General features: G+C 21.2%; 5 protein-coding genes across 5 annotated transcripts; 2 read left to right on the top strand and 3 right to left on the bottom strand.

The window, feature by feature from the left end:
- Positions 1-371: 371 nt before the first annotated feature.
- PY17X_1242100 (uncharacterized protein) lies at positions 372-3,853 on the bottom strand (the record flags this gene model as incomplete). The annotated part of the gene is made up of 2 exons (XM_724259.2): positions 372-477; positions 693-3,853. The coding sequence occupies 2 exons, from the start codon at positions 3,851-3,853 to the stop codon at positions 372-374; spliced, it is 3,267 nt and encodes a 1,088-aa protein (XP_729352.2).
- A 1,675-nt stretch (positions 3,854-5,528) lies between these two features.
- PY17X_1242000 (karyopherin beta, putative) lies at positions 5,529-8,909 on the bottom strand (the record flags this gene model as incomplete). The annotated part of the gene is made up of 1 exon (XM_724258.1): positions 5,529-8,909. The coding sequence occupies one exon, from the start codon at positions 8,907-8,909 to the stop codon at positions 5,529-5,531; it is 3,381 nt and encodes a 1,126-aa protein (XP_729351.1).
- A 4,044-nt stretch (positions 8,910-12,953) lies between these two features.
- PY17X_1241900 (MerC domain-containing protein, putative) lies at positions 12,954-13,998 on the top strand (the record flags this gene model as incomplete). The annotated part of the gene is made up of 3 exons (XM_022956889.1): positions 12,954-12,973; positions 13,182-13,419; positions 13,534-13,998. The coding sequence occupies 3 exons, from the start codon at positions 12,954-12,956 to the stop codon at positions 13,996-13,998; spliced, it is 723 nt and encodes a 240-aa protein (XP_022812725.1).
- Positions 13,999-15,286: 1,288 nt separating this feature from the next.
- Positions 15,287-17,377, bottom strand: PY17X_1241800 (divalent metal transporter, putative; the record flags this gene model as incomplete). The annotated part of the gene is made up of 1 exon (XM_719961.2): positions 15,287-17,377. One exon carries the CDS (start codon positions 17,375-17,377, stop codon positions 15,287-15,289), a length of 2,091 nt encoding a protein of 696 aa, XP_725054.2.
- Positions 17,378-21,455: 4,078 nt separating this feature from the next.
- Positions 21,456-25,684, top strand: PY17X_1241700 (conserved Plasmodium protein, unknown function; the record flags this gene model as incomplete). Its single annotated transcript, XM_022956888.1, has 2 exons — positions 21,456-21,658; positions 21,976-25,684. 2 exons carry the CDS (start codon positions 21,456-21,458, stop codon positions 25,682-25,684), a joined length of 3,912 nt encoding a protein of 1,303 aa, XP_022812724.1.
- Positions 25,685-26,656: the final 972 nt, after the last annotated feature.

Here is a 26,656-nt window from a genome sequence, read left to right as displayed (position 1 = left end):
TATATGAAGAATTTGTAAATTGACATTATTTTTAGTAATTTACTACTTTTATTCGAATAATATTGTAATTAAGAATTTATAGACTTAAAAAAATTAACTATAAAGCGTTATACAAAAATAATCATTTTCTTACACTGCTTACACTGCTTATATTTGTATTAATTTTTCAATGTTTATTATATTGATTGGAAACTGTTATTTCACTAATTTTTATCGTTGCGAAACTTAAAAAGGGCAAAAGCAAAAACAAAAGCAAAAACAAGAACAAAAACAAAATGGTGTAAAAATAAGGTGTTAAAATAGTGTAAAAGGTGTAACAATATAATAGAAAAATACATATCGGAGTTTAAAAAAAATATGAGATAGCTTTACTAAATAACTGATGGGGTATCTATTTTCCCAAAAAAAATGTGAATTAATCCACAAGTGTTTCCATATGCTGTCATATAGCCATTATCAGTATATGAAAAGGAAATTCTATAAAAAATAAGAAAAATAAGAAAAGTAAGAAAAATAAGAAAAATAAGAAAAATAAGAAAAATAAGAAAAATAAGAAACATTTTGTTCATATTAACAAATATGCTAACACACATAGGTATTTTGAAATCGCTAGAATGGTTAAAGTATGTATGTATGTATGTATATATATTTTATTTTTATTTTTATTTTTTTTTTTTTTTTTTTTTTCTAACGCTTTTGGAGCCAATGCAACAACTTTTCGACTCGTAGCGGGATCATAATTTTCCGATTTTTTGATTCTAATTTCAGTTTTTAAAATATGTTGCAATCCACATAAATATTCATATAGTAATATGAAAGAAGGTGTATCAATTTGATTATTGTTAGATGATGAAATATTTAAAATAATTTGTGGGTCTATAGAAAAATTTGATATTATATTCCATGAGATTATTTCATCATGTTTTATTTTATTTGAATTAATTTTTATTTTTCCTTTTATTATAGTACCATCATCATATGTAAAAAAATAATTATCACTAATTATACAATTATGTGTACATATAGTTTCAATAATATTGTTCCATATTTTGTCTATATTTAAAAAATATTTATTTTCAAATAAATATATTATGCATCCTTTATCTTGCCCAAAAGAAATATAACTATTTTTATTCCACTTTAAATGTGATATAGTTTCTGTTTTTCTTTTAAAATAAAAAAGTTCATTATTATTTCGTATATCTATAACTATAACATCACCTTCTTTTATACTTATGCATAAAATAAATGAATTTATACATGGATAAAATGAGCATAATGTGATTATTCCATGTTTTATATGCAATATATCTTCCATAGTATATACATCATAATAAGAATATTTAGTAATATTATATTTAACATTTTTTTCTGTATATTCATTATTTAAATAAGACATTGTATTGTTCGATTTGTTGAGAATAGGTTCATATGTTATTTTATTTTTATTAGAATTTGAAATTTTTTTTTTTTTTTTTAATTCAAATTGAGTAACATTTTTAAAAGGAAAAAAATATGACAAACTGGAATTACAATTATCAAACTTCATATTTGTTGTTTCCATTTTTTGTATAAAATTATTAATATCGTATTCATTTTTATTTTTTTTTAAAAATATATCTATTATTTTTATATTCATATTGTTACAACAGATAACTAATTTTATATATCTTTGGTTATTTTTTATGTATATAGAATATGAAAAATCGTTTATTATATCATCATTTTTATATGAAAATAATTTTTTAAATTTGGTTTGCTTAAGTTTGCTTTCTATATATTTTTTACTCATGCTACCACCATCTTTGCCATTGCCATTATCTTTATCACTATCATTATCTTTATCATTGTCATCATCATTATCATCATCATTATCATCATCATTTTTGCCATTTTTGGGGATCCCATTTTGATCCTTAACAGAATAGTATAACTGCACAAAATAATCACATTTCGAAATTCCATATATTATAATTTCATGTCCTACTAGACACATCAATAGATGTGTATATTCATCTTTTTGTGAAATATTAGAATCATAATTTGTTTTTTTTGATACTCCTTGTGAGATAGTATTAAGTTTTATCCATTCTGCTTTTTTACAAACATTTTCTACTTCAATTATATCAAATAAATAACTAGAATTCATAAATTGTGAAACAAAATAAATAAATAAAAAATTTCTACTTTTATTAAATTTTCTTGAAAATATACAAGTGTTTAAATAACTGCAAATACTAATAGCCAATAGACATCCATTAAATATGTTTCTACATTTTAATAAAAATATATTTATTAATTGTTGTAAATTTTTTATTTTTATATTTTCTTCTTGATAAATATCAAGTGGTAATTTATTTTGATCATATTTATTTAATTCATCATTATTTATATTATCACAATTTTGTAAACATGTTTCAAAACAATTTACTAAATTAATGTTAATAGTCAAATCTAGATAAACCACAGGAGCACACAAACTTAAAAAAATATTTTTTTCGCCACTAAAATAATATTCCGAATTTTTTTCAATATTAGAAAATATATCAATTAAATCAAAAGAATTATTATGACTATCCAATTCTTTGTTGGGTTTATTGTCCCTAGATAAATAATTGCAAATCAATAGAAAATATAAAAAACATATTATCTCAAAATTTATTTTGACATTATTTTCGTTAATATTTATATACATCGGCAAATCTTCATATTCTGGTATTTTTATTTTTATAATTTTGAACGAACTGTTTTGTACATCCATATCATCACCACGTCGAGCTATGCCATTAATATTTTGCTTTTTTTTTTCATTTTTTTTTTTTTTTTCATTTGGTGTTTTTTTTTTTTTTTGCGACGAAATATTAGCTACATTATTATCAACAACCAAAGAACTTTTAAATGGGGAAATAACCGCATTTGTATCGTTATAATTTATTTTAATATTTTCAAAAAAAAATACATTTCTTATATCTTTTTTATCGTGATTCGTTATATATTCTATATCGATATTTTCCTTTATGTTAACAAAAGGTTTATTCGTTTTTTTCGTTTTATTCATTTTATTTTCAACATTATTATTATTGTCTAAAATTTGTTTCCCATCAATTTCGTGTAGTATAAAAAGTACCAACTTATTTAAGTTTTGCGTATTGTCTTGTTTTGTTTTAAAATTACTCAAAAAATAAAATAAGTCTAAATTATAATCATATATATCATTTTCTTTTTTTATAAAATCATTAAATTTGTTACTTATAGAATCATTATTTTGTTTTTTTTTTTCATTTGGTGTTTTTTTATTTTTTTTTCCTTGCTCTGATTCATATTCTTCACTTGATATTTCCTCTTCTTCATTTTCTATTTCATCATAATAACAAAAAAAATCATCTTTATGTTGTTTTGTTTTTCTTCTTCCTCTTTTATAGCCCTGATTATTTAGAGAATTATTTTCTTCACCACTTTTACTATAATTTAATTGGCTTGATATTGATAAAATATTGTTATCATTTTTTTGAGAATCGTTGCATGAATTTTTTATATCATCATCATCATCATAATTTTTGGTATTTTCTGCTGATTCATGGTGTATTTTATTTTTTATTTTTTTGTTAGTTTTAATTTGATTGGGGATATTATTATTTACTATTTTATCGTTATATACAGAATTGTTCCTAATTTCTATATCATTTTCAATGTTGTTTTTTTGACTAATCTTTGCTTTTTTTTTATCACTATTTTTATTTATTTTTCTTGAAGAAACTGTTTTTTTTTTACTTCCATCATATTGTGAAGAAATTATATCCTCGTAATTTTTTTTCTCTTTTATACTTTTTGGGGTTCGCTCTCTCATTTCCATTTTTATTAACTCATTTGCGAAAAATGAAAAATGAAAAATGAAAAATAAAAAATAGCATAGAAAAATAGCGAAAATTTGAACGAAACGAAATAGCAAATGAATAACGTCCCTACGCAATCGTGGCTGTAACGGAACATCAACAGAACGGAGAGAATCAAGTCGAAAAAAAAGCAAGGCAAAAAAAGCAAGGCAAAAAAAGTAAAGCAAAAAAAAGCACGGCAAAATAAAATCACGTGAAAAGCACGGCCTAAAAATGTACCAATTTATACACAATTCGCAAAGGCATTAAAAATAACAATTCTTCAAATTTAAGCATTAATACTTAAAAGGCTCAAATAATAATAATTACATATATATATAATTTATACCAATTTATTTTTTACCAATTTATTTTTTACCAATTATTTTTTACCAATTATTTTTTACCAATTATTTTTTACACCCGACTTTTTCAACTTGATCATTTCTCCTTCCTTCCCGTTTTAAGACATAAAAAAAATTTATTATAATATTCATTATTTTTAAGAAAAAAATTATTAAATAATTAGCAATATAATATTTGAACAATTTTTATAACTCTATTGCCTATATATATTCTCAGTATTTCTATAACAAAAAGAAAATACTTAGGATATTTTTTTTTATTAATAATTAAAGATGACCATACGTTTTTAATTATACAATTTTTTTTCCGATGTTATAATGGAACAATTATACAACTCACGTTGGAAAAAGAAAAAAAAAATATAAAAAAATAGCTTTATAAAACTATTTATTACTAAGATTAATGTTTTTAATATATATATATATATGATATAAATTTAATATTATATATGCAAAAGTAAATAAATAATAATAAATCTTCACAAAATAAAAATGTGTATATAATAGATCAATATTAAATTTTAAATACTACGCATTTTATGCATATAAATTATATGCAATTTGTGTATACATACATAGGCAATATATATGTACATACATAAATTGGAACATTTTATTTTAGTAATATAATTATGAAATATATATAAAAAGAAAAAGAAAAAAATTAAATGAAGCGAAGGAAATACAACAATATCGTGATTAAACTACGCATTTAATGAATAAATAAAAAAATTTGTAATAAAAATGCATAAATGTGCTCATAACTATATTTTTTAAAACTATACCATGCGTATTATTATGCACAAAATTTGCATTTTATTTTTCTTTAATTTTATTCTTACTATTATTTATATAACGTATACTGTATCTGGCCCAATACAAAAGCTAGGGGGCATGTATAACTCACTTTCCTACACACGTATTCAGTATATATTCATTATATTTTCACTATATATTCACTATTCACTATATATTCACTATATATTTATATTTATATATATATGGGAATATATATGGGAATATCCACATATGCGTACGTACACACTTAGTCAATACAATATAAATTTTTGTATTCCATTTAAAATGACAACTTTTCACACTGGTTTATTAATTGTATGAATATATATAATTTTTTTTTTATTTTTACAATTTTTACAATTTTTATATATTCATTAAAATTAAAAATATTACATTATATTACACAATATTTTTTTTTTTTTTTTTTTTATGATATATATAGCCTACATGATATACTTAATGTTGGCTAGCACTTTTGATCTTTGAAAGAACATTATTTTCGAGAGGCGTTCATAATGTGGTTCAATTTTTTGGATTGTTTGTTAGTGAGAGATGAGGAAGCCAAGTTGCTTAAGTAAGATTGATCTAAAGAACTTATTAAGGATACAATTTTTTTGTTACAATCTGAATCAGAAAATTCTGTTTCATATATTGATAAGAATATTTCGATAATTTTTCCAATATTAGAATTATCTTTTCCAAATAAAAGTGGATGATTTTGAGAAACTAAATCAATTAAGTTTTTATGTACTCGCCTTCCTTCTGATTCATCTTCTTTAATTGGTAAATTATTTAACCACAACTTAATTAATTCTTCTACATTATTAAATTTAGATGTATGCATCAAAACAACATCACCTAATGCAGCTACAGCATTATCAATAGCAGATATATATTCTTTTGGTTTTTTATTTGGAGGAGTTTGATGTAATAGTTTTAATATATACTCTATGGCTAAATTTGCATATTTTCCAAATGCTTCTATTTTATTTGCTTGTATAACACCATAACAAGCTGCTTGCTTAACTTTATTATCTGAATGGTTAATATTTAATAATAATGGGTTCATAAAATATTCCCATAAACAAACACTATTATCTTGTAAAAATTCTAATAAATCATCACAAACATATAAAGCCAATGCAATATCTTCTGCATGTGGTGAATTTAAATAATTATTTATAAATGTAATACATATATCACAACATGTACTTAAGAATTGATTTGTATGATGTTTTATTAATACTCCTAATATATCTAATAAGTTTGTTCGATAAGTTTGTTCTAATTCTTCTTCTCTATCTATAATTAATAATTCATCATCATCAACATCTTCATTATTTTTTTTTTGATTATAAATAACTCTTCTATCTGTTGAATATTGTAATAATTTAAATATTTCATTAAAAAACATTTTTAATGTATTGTTAGGTAATATATTAGCACCAGCTTTTTGTAAACACATATATAAACCATTAGATTCAATAATCATTATATCTAATACATATTCATAATTATCATCTAATTTTGTATCTGATAAACTTTTTAATACTTTTTCAGAAGATGTTGTAAGTATAGCTAATAACATAGATTTATTATTATCTGTTTGATCAGATATGATTCTTGCTGCTTCAATTAATTCACTAATAGCTGATAAAGCTTTCTGTTTTATTTCATCAGATAATTCGTAATCAAGCATAGGTAATATAGCACTAGCTGTAGCTTCTATATATTCTTTATAATTTTCTTTTAACACTTCTATAATAATAATTAATAAATCAAGAGCCTTTTCTTGATCTTCTAATAAAGAAGTTTTTAATCCTACATATTGTCCATTAGAAACCATCGTAATAGTTAAATCATCATCATCATCAATTAATGGTGTTGGTGATATAGAAAGAAGAGATAAAATAGTTGGTACTATGCTACTAAGATATGGATAAAAATCATTTCCTAAGGCACGACAGATACGTCCAATTGCTTCTTGAATATATTCTTTTACTGTATCATCTGGATCCATTTTTGTGCTACTTATTTGTAATAATGCACTCATACATTCTTTTGCATCTTCAATAAATACTTCTTTTCCAACAGATAAACCTATTATTGATATACATTCAATTGCTTTACCTCTACATGTTCTTTCTTCTTCAGATACAGCTTTTTGTATAATTTCTTTCATTAATGGAACCACAGTTGGGTAATATTTTAAGAAATCTTCTTCAATTACACCAGCAATAACTGCTATAGCTGTAACTGCTTGCTCACGAACTAATAAATAATTTGTAGTATTTAATTTTTGTAAAAGAATTTCTATAATCATATCAGAAAATGGTAATAATGCACTTTTTTCTAATTCTTCAGCAAAATTTACAAATGCAGCTGTTGCATGAGATTGTACTCTTAAATGAACATCATTCATAGTTGAAATTAATGATGTAATAATTTGTCTTGGATATTCTTTTTGAACATAAGGTTGATGATCTAAAGATATTTGACCAATTGCTTGACATGCAGCATATCTAACTCTAACATCTTGATCTAATAAAACTTGTAATAACATTTTGATTACATTTTCTAACTGTTCTTCTATTTCTTCTTCTGGTAAATATTCAATAGTTTGTGCTATAGCCATTATTGCAACATATTTATGTTCCCATGTATTTTTCATTAAATATTCAGATACTTTATTATATAATATATGAATAAATTCAGGACCATCTGATAATTCACTATATGCTTTACCAACTCTATCTAATGATTCCTCACCAATATCATACAATTCTTGATTTTCATCTTTACTTTCTTTTAGAGAATTCATCCATTCATTAAAACAATCATTATTAATATCAAGCATAAATAATAATGATACATTAATAATTTTTTCTAAAAAATGAGGAACTGATAAAGCTGTTTTTGGTCTTCTTTCTGGTATAGTTATAAGTGCTTCAATACTTAATGATTTTAGACTATTATCAAAATCATAGTTTAATTCATTTTCATTTTTCATACATATATCAAATAAGATATCACATAAATTCGAAATATATTTAGAAAAAAATTTAGCATTATAATCTATCATTTTTCCTATTGATTGCAAAACTTTTTCACATTCATCTAAAACAGCAACATCCGAAACACTATTTTTAACCATTAAACTTAAAGATTGTAAAATTAAAGGAATACATGGTTGCACACATTTAATTAATGGAGAATTATTATCTTCAACAATACATGAAATTAAATTAATACATTCACTTCGAACTTGTACGCTTGGTGAATTTAGTCCTTTCATACAAATTGAAGATATAATTTCATTTTTACCATGTAATTCATCGGGTATACAATTTAATATGCCTCCTAATATTTTATACCCACTTATTAATACATCATTATTATTATTTGAGTTACAAAATTCAAAAGTAACAGACAATAATTCTGGCCATTCATTATTTAAAAGCAATTTTGATGAAAGATCAATTATATTACTACATAAATTGCTTCTTACCATTTTATCAGTTTCAATACCTATATTACTAATAAGTTCAGATTTAACAATATTTTTTAAATTGTTAGATAATAAATCCCAATAATTTTCTTCTTCACTATTTAATACTGAATTATTCTCAGTTTTATCTTTATCCATTATATCATCAGTTGAAGATTTGATATATCCTCGAAATAAATTACGTATTAATATTGCACATTGTAATCTTACTTGGCTATTTTTGTGGCTTTTTAATAATTTCAAAATTGATAATACTGTATTATTTAAATCATTTTTTTTGTAATAATTTAAGGTATTTTCGCATTCAGTTCGTATACGACTATCAGGATTACTTAATCCTTCGATAATTTCCACAATTTTTTCCATTTTGACAATTTTCTAAAGAGGTATTATAAAAATGTAGAAGGAGAGAGAAAGAGAGAAAGAGAGAGAGAGATAAAAAGAAAAAGAAAAGAAAAGTCTAAATCAACCTACAGCTTCGTAAGGTTAGTGTGTGCGTCAAACTTTTATACAATATTACTTGATATGTGATCATATGGTGATACATTTAATATGCATATGTGCATATCAATCCGACAGCACTATATTTTTCTTCTTCAATTTTGGAAAATCTTTTTCCTTACTTGTTTTCATAAATTATCTTTATTTTTTTCCAACTTTATTTTTTTTGCAATTTCGTTTTTATTGTAGTAATGATATGGCTTTATATATAGCGACATATGCATGCGGATACTTCTAAATATTTTTTTCTTTGGCAAATATGATTCTGTAAAATATATTGTGAATTTATAAGGTTACCTATACCTTCTCTTCAATGTTTTCTCTTTATTACAAAAATATATTCATGCATATATACATACCATATAATCTTATTCTTTAATTATGAACAAATATATATTTTACATTGCATAATATTCCCCAATTATATATACATATATATATTTTTTTACTCTTATTTTTTTAAAAGATAAAAAATGTTATGAAAAATAAACAAAAAATATATAATATTATATATATAGTTAAGATGGGAAATAAGAATAAAAAAAAAAAAAAAAAAAAAAAAATATATATATATATATATCTTTATTTCTTTATATAAATGAAGATATGAAAGTAGAATATATTTAACAAGCACAATTATAGAAATTATAAAAATTAAATGCAAGGCAGTTTATGGATATAAAAATATAAAATATATACATAAATAAAAAAAAATGTAAATATCCAAAAATACAAAAGATAGAAAAATAATTTATATATACAAAAATAAAATATAATATAATGATGAATATATTATTTTTTATATTTATATAAAATTATGTAAAATAAGAATAAAATATTGATAATTATATATATAAACATATAATATATATGTACATATGTAAAAAATATCTACATATTATATATAATAAAAAAAAAAAATAATTAAAGGGTATATACTATTATTATAACTAAATAAAATAAACGGTGTCAGAAAAAAAAATAAAAAAACACAGATAAAAGCACATTCTACGTAACAATTGCATAAAAAAATAATATAATTAAAAAAAATGGTAATAAAAATTACCCGCATACTTTTTTTTCCATTGGGCTTGTTTATATTTTTCGGTTCCTTATATAATTTCTCTTCTATAAAAATACATTTTTCTTTTATTTCCATCACTTATTATATGTATATAATAATATATACTATAATTATATATATAATATAACATACATTTTTTTTTTTTAATACATACTCGAATAAAGAGCACTATAAAATGATTTCATATATGTACATTAAAATGAGCCAAATGCTACCATCCATTAAAAAAAATATAGTAATAATATATTCATGCTATTATTTTTTTTTTTTTTAACATCATATATATATGCATTGTATCCCCTTATCTTTTTGATTAATAAGCGCATAGAGGGCGTTGCCTATATCCCAATTTAAATTCAATATATTTTAACACCCTATTTAAATTAAATAGCTACTTTAAATATTTATGATACAAATGTAATAATGCGTATATATAATAAAATAAGCACCATTCCTATATTTAAATATTGCATAATTTATTGTATATTAATTTTACAATTATTTATATTGTATTGTATTGTATTGTATTATATATATTATAGTTTTTTTTTTTTTTTTTTTTTTTTTTTTTTTTTTTTTTTTTTTATTAATAATTGTTATTTTACTTATGAATGATTTATGTACAGTATTGTGTGCTAGCCATTTTTTATTGCTCGTATTTATTTTTCACACAATCATTTTGTATTTAAATTGTACAATATATATATATATATATAGGAATTAACCTTTAATGGAATTGTTAAAATGTTAATCACTATTTGTAAATATTTTATATTGGGTATTTTTTGGTAATATATACAAGGGATGTTAAATATGGAGGGAGGGATATCTACATAATGTGCATATCACCATAGTATTTAATTTATTAGGAAATATTATACACATAAAAAATAGTACAAAATTGTGTGCATTTATTAAAAATTATGCAAAGAAATTATACTAGCCAAATTTTAAAACATATACCATGTTTAACAATAAATAAAAGTATATTATGGATAACCTGTTTTTTCCTCAAGCATTTGTATTTTATAAATTAAATATTATATATATTACCACTTTTATTATCACCACTTTTATTATCACCACTTTTATTATTACCACTTTTATTATTACCACTTTTATTATTACTATTTTATTTATTACAATTTTTATTTGGGGTGTACGCTTAGCTATCCTTATATAACTATTAAAATGGTTTTCTTTTTTATGGAAAATAATGATAATTAAATTATTATTTTTTTTGGGGGGTATAGGAAGTCAATTTTAACAATTTATACATATGAACATATATTCCTATATATAGTAATTAGCAATATAGATATTCGGTTATTAGCTTTTACATTGTTTCTTTGGATATATCTTTTTAATATATTTAAAAAATGTAAAACATGTTTAGGTAAAATGTTTAGGTAAAATGCATTGGAATAGTTTTATTTGTTGGGCTTACAAATATTATATTTTCCAATATAAGCATATGTACATATAAAGGGGGATAACCGAATAATTATTTTATTTTTTTATATAGTAATATAATATTTAAAAAAATAAAGGAAAAAAATAAATATACAAAGGCATTTTGATATTTATACACACTTTAATGTATTGTGTAGGCATATATTGCATGCCATTATTGTGTTGTCTATATGCTATTTTTTGCTAATTGCAAATCTACAATTCAGGAAAAAATATATATGCACACATACAATTTTCATATGTATATCCTTATAAGGAAAACAACCAATGTAGTGAATTTATTTTCATATCGACAAGATATTGCATAGGTTATATTTATAAGAATTATTTTTAAGAATTATTCATAAGAATTATTCATCATCATTATTTTTAAGAATTATACGATTAAAAAATTCATCATCATTATTTTTAAGAATTATACGATTAAAAAATTCATCATCATTATTTTTAACGGGTAGACATTAACTTATTTATTACACCATTATCATACAAAACCAATTTATAAAATAATTTTTTCACAATTTAATTAAAATTAAATATTATATTTTGAATAAACACAAATTATGCATTTCATAAATTAGAGACATTAAAAAATAATGGACATTATTTATAATCATAAAAAAGATAAATTTAAATTGGATATGAGATTATTTAATAAGTTTTATATAAATATAATAATTATTATTAATATAGTGCATATATTATAAATGTGACAAAAAAATAAAAATACAATATACTCATAAAGTATAAAGTCTACTATTTAGGATAATACCTAATATATAAAATACTGTTAAAAAGCGGAAAATTATTATTTATAAACATTTATTTTTTTTTTTTATAATTTTTGAATATCTTTATATTTTTTTTTAATTTGTTTTGCTGCATTGTTGTGGATTATTTGCTTTGTTTTCCTTTTTAATGCATTCCATAAAAAATAAAGAATTAACATCGAAATGCACGAACATGTTACAATATATATGTATGCATGTATGTATGTATATAGTATATATGTATGTATATAGTATATATGTATGTATATAGTATGCATGTATGTATATAGTATGCATGTATGTATATAGTATATATGTATGTTTAAATTCCTTACAACAAATGGGCAAAAATTGATAGTGCAACCTATTTTTAGTTAAATAAAAATAAGCATAAGATATTCTCCAAAATATAATCATGATGAAATATATATATACATACCTTTATGAAAAAATATTAAAACTTTGAATAATTTTAACAATATTGGCTTTACCAACTTATGAGACCTTTTTTTATATTATAGATGAAAAAGGAAAATTTATTTGACCTATATAAGATATGTTTGCAAATATAGCTTTGCTACAATGAAGAAACAGTTTATGAGGTAAAAAAAAAAAAAAAAAAAAAAAAAAATAAAAAAATAAAAAAATAAAAAAATAAAAAAAATGCATCATAAAATTGGAATATATAGTACCATGCAAGCCTTAACCTAGTTTTATGTGATGAAATATTTTAATTTTTTTTAATCATTTTAATTCATGTTGTTTTGAAATTATACAAATAATTAAATTTCTTTTCCTATTTGTTCACAGAATATATTCATATATCAACGTAGATTTGAATAAAATATCATCGATAGCAAGCTTACTATGTTTAATTGACTGTGTTTTAATACCCGTCCTTACAATTTTATTGTCATTTTTTAGTCTTGTAAAGCATTATTTTTTTAACAGTAATAGTATTAGCACCTTAAATACCGAAAATGCTATCCATGGAAATGTTTCCATAGATCATCATGGTCATGATTCATGGCATATATTTATGGAAAAGGTAAATTAGGATATACATTATTTTATGTCTACCTACCTTTATATTATTTTTTTTTTTTTTTATATTTTTGAATAATAATAAATGCTAATATTTTGTTTATAATTCAATTCTTAGGTAGCATTATTTTTTATGATGCCAATAATTACCTTAACCACAATTATCAATTTTTACAAATTAAGAAATGTTCCTTTGCTTATGTCTGCCTTAACTGGAATGACATTATTTATAATATCGCATGCACATATTGAATTTAGCAACGATAATATAAATGATATTATTGAAACCCTCCATATTCCTTTGGCATTGTTAGGAGCTACTTTTTTATTAAGTACAAACTATGCGTCCCACAAGCTTTTAAAAGAAAAAAATTTAGATCATTGTTGTAAATATGACCATATAAAAAACTATCACAATAATAATCATCACCATCATAATCACCATCATCATAATCACCATCATCATAATCACCATCATCATGCTGCTAATAACAATCGTAGCGATTTGACAGGTGATAAAGATGAATTTGACAACTTTGAAAAACCATCAGATGAGAACACCGACTTATTATCTTATTTATAGTTACATTTTTTTTTATAAAATGAAAGGTTATTAATTTGTAAGAATGTACGTATTTTTTTATACACATTCATTGTTTTTATGGTGTATTTTACTGCCATATTTTGACTGGCACATTTTTCCTGGCACATTTTAGTGGCACATTTTTACTGCCATATTTTACTGGCATATTTTGACTGGCACATTTTTATGAATATACTATAAAGACATGTTGTTTTATCTACATGTGATAAATGTATATATAAAAATATAACTTTTTTTTTGTAACGAATTGAATTGCTCATATTAATATGTTATAACAATTTCTCAAAATTGTAAATATCCTATAGAACAAATTGATTTATGGGGATAATATACAAAATATACTGTAGGCTTATTTGTATAATAATTTACATTTTTATTTATATAAGTTTATAAAAAGAATTGAAACTAGTTTCATTCCTTAGATTTTGTGAGGATTTTTACTCAATTTATTTCATTGAAATTAATAAAGATATTGAAAAAAACAAAAAAAAAATAAAAATAGCAAAAAAATAATGAAAATATGCATGAATTTAAATAGAGAAAAATAATATTTATTCTTACAACACAATATATCATTACTAAATTTTCGAGAATATTTAAAATTAAAATTAAAAAGAAAAATAAAAAGAAAAATAAAAAGAAAAATAAAAAGAAAAAGAAAAATAAATATAAAAAGAAAAATAAAAATAAAAAGAAAAATATATATAAAAATAAAAATATTTAAAAAATATCGTGGATTTATAAAAAAAAAAAAATATACTAAGCATAATAATAAATAAAACGATGGGCATCGCTTCTCGCCACATTATTTCATTCATAGTAATAATGTAATATATATGCATCATATATAATGTGTAATTTACGTCAAAATTTAAAGATTGGAAAATATAAGAAAATATAGGAAAATATAAGAAAATATAGGAAAATATAAGAAATTATAGGAAAATAAATAATAACAAAGAAATTTATGGAAACGAAGAAATAAGGTGAATAAATATATTTCATCATTAACGCAATAATATATCAATGCAATGTAAATCGGAAATCACCTATGATAAAGGTGTGCGCATAAATGAATAAATAAATGAATAAATGAATGAATAAATGAATGAATAAATGAATAAATAAATGAATGAATAAATGAATGGATAAATGAATGAATAAATGAATAAATGAATAGTGAACAATAAACCTGTGATATAATGGGTAATAAAAAAATGCGAAATTACAAAACATGAAATACATAGCTACACTAGCGAAGAATACACTAACTATCTTTGTAATATGTTTTTGTAATTGGCATGTTAAAAAAATATATGATGAATAATAAATAAAATATTGAAGATATGAATATAAATATAACGTATAAATTACTAGGCGCATATTGTAGAAAATCAAATAAAGTTAGTAAAAAATTTGCAACAATAATAGAAATAACAAGTACAAAAACAAGATATTTAAATGCTCCTTTAATAGCAAACTTTCCCAAAACATTTTTATGTATAGAGAATCTGTATAATGGTATAATTGCTAATGGAAGTAACAAAATCTGAACAACATTTATAAAATTTGATAACTGATCAATAGTATATTTATCATAGGATACATATGCATAAAGCATTATAAAAAGAATTATTCGGGAAAATATAACTCGAAAAAATGGATTAACATTTTTATTTAAAAACCCTTCAAAAACAGATTTTGATGCATATTCACACATAAAGCTTGCATTATTTCCACTACTTAATAAACCAAATGACCATATATACATCGATGTTTTCCCAAAATATTTTTTCATAACATCATATGCATTAAAAAGATTATAATCAGCTTTTCTATCATCACCACTAATATTTACTTCAGCAAATGTTAAAACAATTATACAATTTGTAATACAGGATACAAGTAAAGATCCTCCCGATTCGATTGTTCCCAACTTATTATATCTTTTTACCATTCTATCATTATATATTACTGGTTTTTTTTTGGAAGTTAAATTTGAATGTAAATAAAATATATGTGCTGATATTACACTTCCTAATAATCCCATAGTGTCTAATAATTTTCCTTTTGGTATTCTTGGATATAATATACTTGAAGCTACTTCTTGAAAATTTATTGGGGTCATAAAAACATTAAACATAAAGCAACAAACTAATATACCTATAAGTAAACTTAATACTTTTTCTAACAAATCTAAACTTTTATTTTCTAAAAAACTGTATGCAAATGCTTCTATCAATGTATAAAGAATTGCTATTTTAACAGGAATACCTAAAATCAAATTAATAGCCACAAACACACCTATAATAGCTTGTAAATGGGCTCCCCAAATAGCTATTTGCACACATATATATAAAAAATATGAAAATTTACTACTAAATTCTTTTCTACATAATGCTGCTAGATCTAAACCTGTTATATGTCCTAATTTCATTGATAATGTGTGAAAAATAAAACCAAGTATATGCCCATATACTAATACCCACAATAATCTATATCCTGTATAATCTTTTACTGAACTATTTACATTAATAAAATCATCAGATCTTATTAACCCAACATTTAAATTACCACATATATTACCAGGGTCTAAATAAGCAATAGCAACAATCCATCCTGGCCCAAAATAGTTAAAATACATTTTTAATTTACTCATAAAAGATAATCTATTTGATCTTTCAGTGTCAATTTCTTCAACATTATTATGGATATAAAAGGAACTATCAAAAGATCTATCACCTAATTCTAACATATCATCAGGTACATGATTATTATTTTTATAATTTTTATTATTATTATTTTTTATAACATCTCTAAAATTTATATCAAAATTACTTCCATTTGCTGACTCATTATAACCTTTTCCATCACAATATGCAGTTGATTGATTCGAAGTTAATTTTTTAATATACGTATTGATATCAGCATTATTTGATGTATTACTAAGATCTTTATTTACATTATTATTATTTATATAATCTATAATATCATTACTATGACCGTTATTATTTCCATTGTAAAAATTGTTATTACTAATATTATACATTTCTATATCTACATTATTTTTATTACTATATTCATAATTAGTTCTTGAAAACATTTCGGTTGAATTTATATTTTCTTCATGTGTATATTTTCTATTTCCTAAAATTGAATCTGTAACTTGTGCTCTATCAGAGCAATATATATATGATTGTTCATTTTTATCACTATTTATATTTTCAATATGAAAATTATTAATATAACTATTTCTATTTATATTATCATGTTCTCGATCATTATTAATATCACATGAATCACTACCACCATTTCGTGATTGATTTATTGCTCTTCTCATCGAGTTGTCTTGATGCATTTTTGTGATTATATATTTATTGTTCAGACTTGTTTACTTCTATATATATATGTTAATAATACTTGAAATACAATTTCACCATGTAATTTATTTATATGTAACAAATTTGTATTCCAACTTAATAGTTAACATATACCTACGCACCAATGTTGCTACAATATATTCTACCACTTATTTTTCGAAATCGATAATGAACCTTACTTAAAAATTTGTTTTTTCATTCAAACGTGCTTAAAATATTATATATATAATTCGAAAGCTAATATGTATATACATATAATATATAATATATATAAATATATATAATATATATACATAAATATATGTGCGCTTGATTAACCATATAACAAACATCCATGCATATATAATAGTACACACACATGCATAATTAATTAATTAATTTTTGAACGCATACTACAAATTAGTCACTGTTTGAAAATATATCGAATATTTCATTAAAATAAAAAAAAAAAAAAAAAAAAAAAAAAAAACTGTTAATTAAATAATAAGAACACGAATGCCGAATTGGAAAAATGGAAAATAGTAAATCGCAAAACATATATAAGCATATATGTAAACCAGCCCATATATATAATATAGTCAGTTTAAGCGAACCTGTTATCCAATTAATTTAAAAGGGAAAAATATCAAAAAAAAAAAAAAAAAAAAAAAAAAAGAAAGAAAGGTATATACATAAGCATATATATTATTTATAAATCCATTTTGTTCACTTCATTTATATAGTTAATTGTCGTTATATTATTGAATAGTATGTTGTAATAAATAAAATTGAAATTACAAAATATATATATACAGACTAAAATCATTAAATATAACACAAAATTAAAAAAACAATGCTATAAAAAAATCATACACTATAAATATAATAATAAATAGTATTATATATATTCATTACAACGTTAAAAATAGCTATGTATATATGTATGTATATATGTATGTATGCATGTATGTATGCATGTATATATATATATAAAGAAACCTACAAATATCGAAACATTTATAACCATATATCTATATATTATGGGCTAGCTCACGTTGCTTGTGTTTTCAATGTGCCTAACTCTTTCTATATTATATCCATACGATATATTATATAAATTATATTAGAAAAGATATATTCATTTTAAAATCAAAATATGAATTTTAAAATAAGGAAATAATAAAATATATTAATACATACTAACAATAAAAGAATGATATAATAATAATAAAAGAATGACATAATAATAATAATAATAATAAAGAGTGATATAATAATAATAAAAGAGTGATATAATAATAATAAAAAATTGCATCAATAACAATTATACAATAATAACAATATAATTATAAAAAAAAGTTCAAATCTACATATATCTTATAAACTATAAAAATGTTCTATGCCAAAATGTCATAAAATAAACTAATGCTTTGTATATTAATTTTATTATCAAAAAAATTAATATGGAAATATATTAGTTATATATTGAGAACACAACAAAATATATTATATAAAGTGTGCTATCACTAATATTGTACATACGATAGCTTTTTTTGTTTATATATTTTTGTCATATAATGTAATTATCATAATTCAACGAATTTTGGGGTTAAATATAAATAAATTTAGAATTTCTTTTATTTAATTATATAAATTATTTCTTTAAACATAAATAAATATATGAAACTTAGCATCAATTTCTTTATAATAAGTATTCTATTAAAATTAAGAAATATAAATAACCATTCAAAATTTAAATCAAAATTGTGTTTATATGAAACATAAAAAACTATCATCGTGCAATTTTCTGTTCTAAGTATATTATGCATACTATAAAAATATATATAAAAGATTTAAATACAGGAAATAGAACGCAATTATATTTATATTATTAATATTATTTTTTTATTTGTGCATATATTAATAATATAAATATATATTTTGGGGAATAAAATAAATTAAAAAAAAAAAATACATTAATATAAAAAAGAATGAACACTATAAAAATTAATAATGCTTTTTTAAATATATTTAATATTGCATAGCTATATAATTATTTTTTTTCATTATATAGTTTACATATTTTGATAAACAAACTAATACATATTTTTTTTTATGTTTATTATTTATAAAATGTGATACTTATAAATGATCCAAATTTACAATATTTTTATTGGCTTAAATAATTATGCGAGTGTAACTTATATCAACATATACTATCATTTACATATAAATTATTGTGCAATTGCAATTTTTTGTTTTTTTTTTTTTATATTTTCCAATGATCATACTCTTTAATAGTATGCCAAAAAAAATTATATAAAATAGTAAAATAATAGCATTACAGATATAATAAAGGTATATATTTTTTTAGAAATAAATAAAATATTAAACAACTACCTTTAAGCATTTTTTTATAGAAAAATATATCTCATCCTTATTTTTAAAATGTCTATATAACATATTCCTTAGCATTTTCATTATATTTCCCATGATGACATTCCATTCGCATCAATATAAATGTAAAACTATAAACATGCAATGTAAAAGTATAAACATAATATAAAGCTATAAGTGTGAAAGCGCAAAGTATATTTCCACATGTATACATTTCCACATTTCCACATTTCCGCATTTCCACATTTATGCATTTCCACATTTTCACATTTTCACATTTCCATATGAATATCTAGGCAAACCATTATTACTTATATTATTGCATAATGCAAAAATTTAATAAATGCCTATTAACTATAAATATTTGTTTGCTTTTATAAAATTAAATGTGCATATTCCATTAATTATACTGTCTGTTCCTTTATGTTGCTATTATTATTGATATAATATGCACATGTGTTATTGAAATTTTAAATGATATATAATAAGTTTTAGGCATAATTTATATATTATATACACTTAAATATATACATAAAATAGTCTTTAGGGAAAAAAATATAATTAAAGAAAAAAAAAAAAAAAAAAACATTAAAACAAAAAATGATACATATACCAATAAGTGATATAATATCTACTATTTACGCATTTTTCTTTAATGTGTATTTTAATAATATTTTTTTCCATTGTATGAAAAAATAGGTATAGTAATATATCATATAGGAAGCATATTACTAAAAAATATAATAAAATAAAAAAGCAATAATTATTAGTGAAAATTATAACAATAATATTTTTTACTTTTTTTCTTCACACGAAATGTTTAATAATATTTTTTGGGGACTTAATAAAACGTGTGCATATTTTGCCTTTATCATGAAAAAGTCTCTTTTGTGCTTGTTAAAATAAAAGACAGTCGAATTAATAAATAAATAGCCGACATAAATAACCGGCATAAATAATCGACATAATAACCGACATAATAGCCGACATAATAGCCGACATAAATAACCGACATAAATGTTTCTCCTGCTTATATAATAAGCTTTAAAAAATGTGATAATTATTTAAGCAATTACAATTTATATTATGCGCACACTGAAATAGAAGAATAAAAGGTTACAATAATCAATGTAATAAAATACCATGAAACCAATAAGGCATATTAAATTTATTTCACGGGCTAAAATTCCTCACATTCATACATAAATACATATATAGATATGTGAACAAAATAAAACAACCGTGGTAATAAGAATAATTTCAAACCGTTTATTTTATATTATATTATTTTATTTTATTTTATATTATATTATATTATATTGAAAAATAATATATTATGTGTGGTAGCTTATTTTCCTATAAAAATATTCGTTTTTTCTAAAATATTTACAATTTTTAATGACAAATTTTATTGTTTTTTTTGGAGATATATAAATTTGGGGTATGCGAAAAAATAAATACATACTTGTGACGTAAATATATAAATATTATTGATTTTATTATTTTTCTTCAATTATATATATTGCATATTAATTTATATATTTATCCAATTATGTATAAAAATGTAGCTATAAAAAAAAAGCGAAAAGGAAATAAAGCATGGCATTTTTTTTTTTATTCAAATTATTGGTATTTTGCATAAATGTAAAAATAATCTATGGATAGATAATAATAATTAAAATGATTTTTAAGCCCTTATTTAATAAAGCAAAAATAATTTGTGAAAAGAAAAAAAATAAATTATCAAAAGCTATTGTTGGAAATAGTCAGCATGGGAATAAAAACTTTTCTTCTACAAATGATGAATGCATAAATAATTCTTTAAAAAAAAAATATGGAAATGAAAAATTTATACAGCTCAAGCACTCGGATAGTGCAACCACGTTAGTACACAAAAAATAATAAAGCAAGAAATAGCATAATAACCTCAATATATATATATGTATATATGTGTGTGTCTGCCTGTGAATGAGCACAATAAGGCTATATTGTGTCACACTTTAAAACATGTCATTCTACATTATCATTTGCCCTCTAATTTTGATGGAAAAAATGAAAAATCGCCATTGGCACAATCATGATATGAATATTTTGATTTGAAAGTTGTACATAATGTTATATAAACTTATTCTATATATATAATCCTCCTTTTTTTAAATTTTATTTTTCAATTAAAAATAATTTTTTTTTTTCATCATAGGTTTGAGAAAAGTGGGATACTAAAAGCGAGCAATTGGCCTAAGAAAAAAGCATCAAAAAAAAAGAATGAGCTTCATATTTTATTAACTAATAAAAAGACAAAAACAATAAACTATCATGAATTAAATGTTGTGATAACAAAAAAAATAAATAATATGGAAAATATTAATGAAGTGTATAAATATATTTATTACAATAAAGACATATTAGTACCTATAAATTATGTGGTATGTGTTTATAAAATATACAAATTAATAAAAGAAAAAGATTATAAAATTATGAACTGTTCATATTATATAAATAATGATCTAATGAAATTAAATATTGACGAGTTTAATAAAATTGTGAATTTAAGTGAAGCCAATGAATATAGTGATTTGTGCAATAACATTTTAAGAACGAATACAAAAAAGTATCAAAATGGTTCAAAATGTTTAAATAATCCAATCGAAACAAAAATTAATAATATCAAAAATAACTCCAATTTATGTTATACCAATTGCTATAGTACTAATGGTTTTTGTCTTGATTATAAAAATGATATTATTCAATATATTTTGGAAAAAATAAATAAAAATTATTTTATAAAAAAATTAACATATAGACATTTAACGAATTTGTTATATTCGCTAATAAACATAAAATATTATAACATACCAACATATTTAATATATATAAAACATATAAATAACATGTATATATATTTATCTTCCCAATCTATATCTAATATAGCTTATTCCTATTCACAACTTTTTTATTTTTATTCTATTGATTTTACAAAGTATTATGAAAATTTCACATTTAAATATTACACATTTTTAAACGAATATGGCACCCCAAATGACCTGCGGAATGACGTGCGGAATGACCACATAAATTTAATGTTTTTGTTACTTAGCCGTTGTATGGCTACTAAGATAGTAAAACATATCAACACCATATACAACAATAGATATAATCTTGACCAGTTTTATCATGGATATTTATCAAATTTAAAAGAACTTAATGAAAAAGAAAAAAAAATGAACTTTTTGTTAATAAGTGAAAACAAAAATGAAGATCAAAATATATTAGATTCAGAAAGGGGAAAAAATATATCTGAAGATATAAGAAAAAAAGATAAAATATTTCAAGAGCTTTTTATATTTTTATGGGCTATTTCAAAAATCAAAATAAACAACATATATATAGATTTGTTACACCATTTAATATATACTAATCGAATATATTTTTTGTTAAACTTGAATGAAAAAGATATTTGTAATTTAATACAATCTCTTAATATATATTATCCAATTAAAAAACTAAGTCAAGTTTATAAAAATAATTTGAATTATAAAATATCCATAACTAATGAAAATAATTATTTTTCTTTTAATTATGATATATATCTTAAAAGCGCTTTGTTATTAGCAATATACAAAATAAAAAAATTTAATTATCATCATTATTCGATTATACTTAAAAGTATACAAAATATCCAAAGTTTTTTGCAAACATATAAAAATAAAGAAGAGATACATAATTATGATGGAATAAACACTTTTGGAAACTGCATAAATAAAAATTCATATTTTCCTGAAGATAAAGAAATACAAGATCACGAAATTTCTTATGAACCATTTCATAAAATTTATATTAATAATTATCAAAATTATTTAAAAAATACAAAAATCATGGATTATAAAAATTGTGTAAACAAGATTAGCGATAAAAATGTGAAAGAAATTGAACTAGTTCTAACTAAGTTAACAAAATGTGTAGTAAAAAAATTGTCCCAAAAAATTCAAAATGAAAATAATAGCTTAACACGTATTTTGAACTATTCAAATAAAAACTTATCATTTTTAAACTTGCAAAATATTTCTACTTATCTATATAGTTTAGCACATATATCTGATAGATATATAAATTCTGAATTAAAGACAAATTTGTATGATATTATAATCAAAATTTTAGAAGATAAAATAAAATATATTTCTATTTTTGATAAAAAAGGTATAAATTTAAAAAATATAGATGAATATTTACAAAAACATTATGATAATTTAATATGTTTAAGTAATATTAATTATGCATTGAATAAAAATAATATAATAAATGAATGTATAATAATAAACTCATATTTATATCTTTACAAATTTTATGAATTTTTTTTTAAAATATATAAAAATAATAAGTCTATTTTAATTTTTTTAAATTATATTGACAAAATTAATGAAAGGATATTATCAATATATAACTGGACAATTTCACACACAAATATTTCCTTCACACCTTTACTCAATTTGACAAATTACAACTATTTATATATGTTGTATAAAATGAGTTTCATTAATACTATCGAAATAAATTCCCCATTTTCGAATGGTAAAAATGGAATAAACATTTTTATTTATTTAAAAAAAATGCTTTTACCCATAACCCTTTACAACTCTATAACTATAAACCAACTTCGATTAACGATAAAAATTTTAATTAATTATTATATGCTTACAAAAAATGACAGAAATTCTAATAAACATATTTATAATATGGAGAAACACCACGACGACATATTAACATGTATGTATAGTTTATCATTAATAATAACTAATTTATCACATAATTTAAAAAATAAAAAAGATAATTTATCTAAAATAAGTTATAAATCTCATGATTATGATCCAATACAGTATATACAATTTTATATTGATATGTCTACACAATTGTTGAAATATTATTTTTATCAATTATATAGTATTAATGGAAATTCTATAAAAAAATATATTTTATCAAATCCAAAAAATGAAGAAACAATTATGAAATTTTATACTTTTTATTTGTTTATTAAACAAAATACAACAAATAATAATATTTTTAAATATAATCGAAATTTTTTAGTTAAATTTTTAAATTTTAATAAAATTGATAAAACAGAATTCGAATTTTTAGAGACTTTTTTTTCGAACTACCCAAAAAGTTATATAATATCAGATACCCAAAACAAAATTTCCAAAAGTTATGAAAAAGAACAGGACTCAAATTTAAATGTGAATAAAATGGAAGATACTATGAAAAAGCGGGAAATATCCAATATGTATGGAATAAATAATTATAATTATATTGCAACCGAAAATTTGGGAATTTTTTATTTGTTTCAAAAGGGTATACATAAGAACGAATTAAAGATGAATAGACAAATCATACAATTTTTTAAAAATCATAATTTGAACTTATCAGATATATTTCATAAAGAATTTTACAATTTTATAAAAAGTATAGAGCAAGAAATTATTTTAATATTCAAACAAATCCAAAGCTCAAAATCACATATAAAGTTGTATCAATATATTAAACATGTTTTAAGAAAAAAACAAAAAAAAAATAATAATTTGGATAATAAGGAAAATTTTTTAGATGAAGACAATAATTTTAAGCATATAAAAAATGAATATATAATTAAAAAGGATAATTTTTTTTTTATTGTTGATATTTATGATGAGCTTACAAATACAATATTTGAAATTAACGGAAATAGCCATTATACCAAACAATATATATCAACCAACATACACAGCAATTCACGCTTTTTTTATAATTATAAATCTTACTATATTTTTAAACATTTGATATTAAATAAATATTACAATATTGTACATTTGCCATTACATGACACAAAGTTGTGCAAGCAAATTATTTCTGAATATTACAGCGAGAAAACCTTATAATTTTTAGTTATTAAAAAACAAAATAATTATATATTTTTATCTTTATTTTTTTTTTTTACTTGTGCATGTAATATTAACATTTGTGAAATTGCTAATATTCGTAGAGAAAGATAAAATAGTTTTTGTCTTTCTTTCCTTATACCCCTTATTTTATTTCTATCTCTTAGTTTATTTTGTTTTTGTAATTAAATTTGTTATAAATGCCATTTTTACTATTTTTTTGTTGCATTCTTATAGCTACAAACTTGTGAATGCCAATACTATATATATATATATATATATATAAATTTTCTCCGTCTGAATTTAACCTGTATTTTTAAATTTGTTCACACTCTGGAATATATTATTTTGATATCTCCTATTCTATTAATATGTTAAATTAAAATAACTAAAACAATTAATCACATGTTGCCCTCTTAAAAATGGGAAAGATAAAAGAGCACACTATCCCGAGTTTATTACCTTTAATGGGATGATAAATCATTTACTATTTATTATTTACTATTTATTATTTACTATTTATTATTTACTATTTATTATTTATTATTTATTACTTATTATTTATTATTTATTACTTATTATTTATTATTTATTACTTATTATTTATTATTTTTGTATTAGTGAGCATGTTTGTGGAAAGGCACAATATTGAGTTGGGGGTAAATTGGCTGTAGCAATTATTTCCACCGCTAATAAATTAAAATAGACATATCAAAATAGACATATCAAAATAGCACATATCAAAATTTATATTCCAAAAAGGGATTATATTTTTATATAATATTTTTTTGTGAGTATTTGTTGAAAAAAATTGTTACTTAAAAATGTTAAACAAAAAAAAGAAAAAAAGGGGGAGAAAAAAAGTAAAAAAAAAAGTAAAAAAAAAAAGCAAAAAATAACGGAATGAGAAAACAACAAAGGAATATTTTCTACATTATTTTATTTCAAATATGTGTGCATTTTGCAGTTGAA

Source organism: Plasmodium yoelii, assembly GCF_900002385.2.
Source record: "Plasmodium yoelii strain 17X genome assembly, chromosome: 12".
NCBI lineage: Eukaryota > Apicomplexa > Aconoidasida > Haemosporida > Plasmodiidae > Plasmodium > Plasmodium yoelii.
This window is presented reverse-complemented; position numbering and strand designations above follow the sequence as displayed.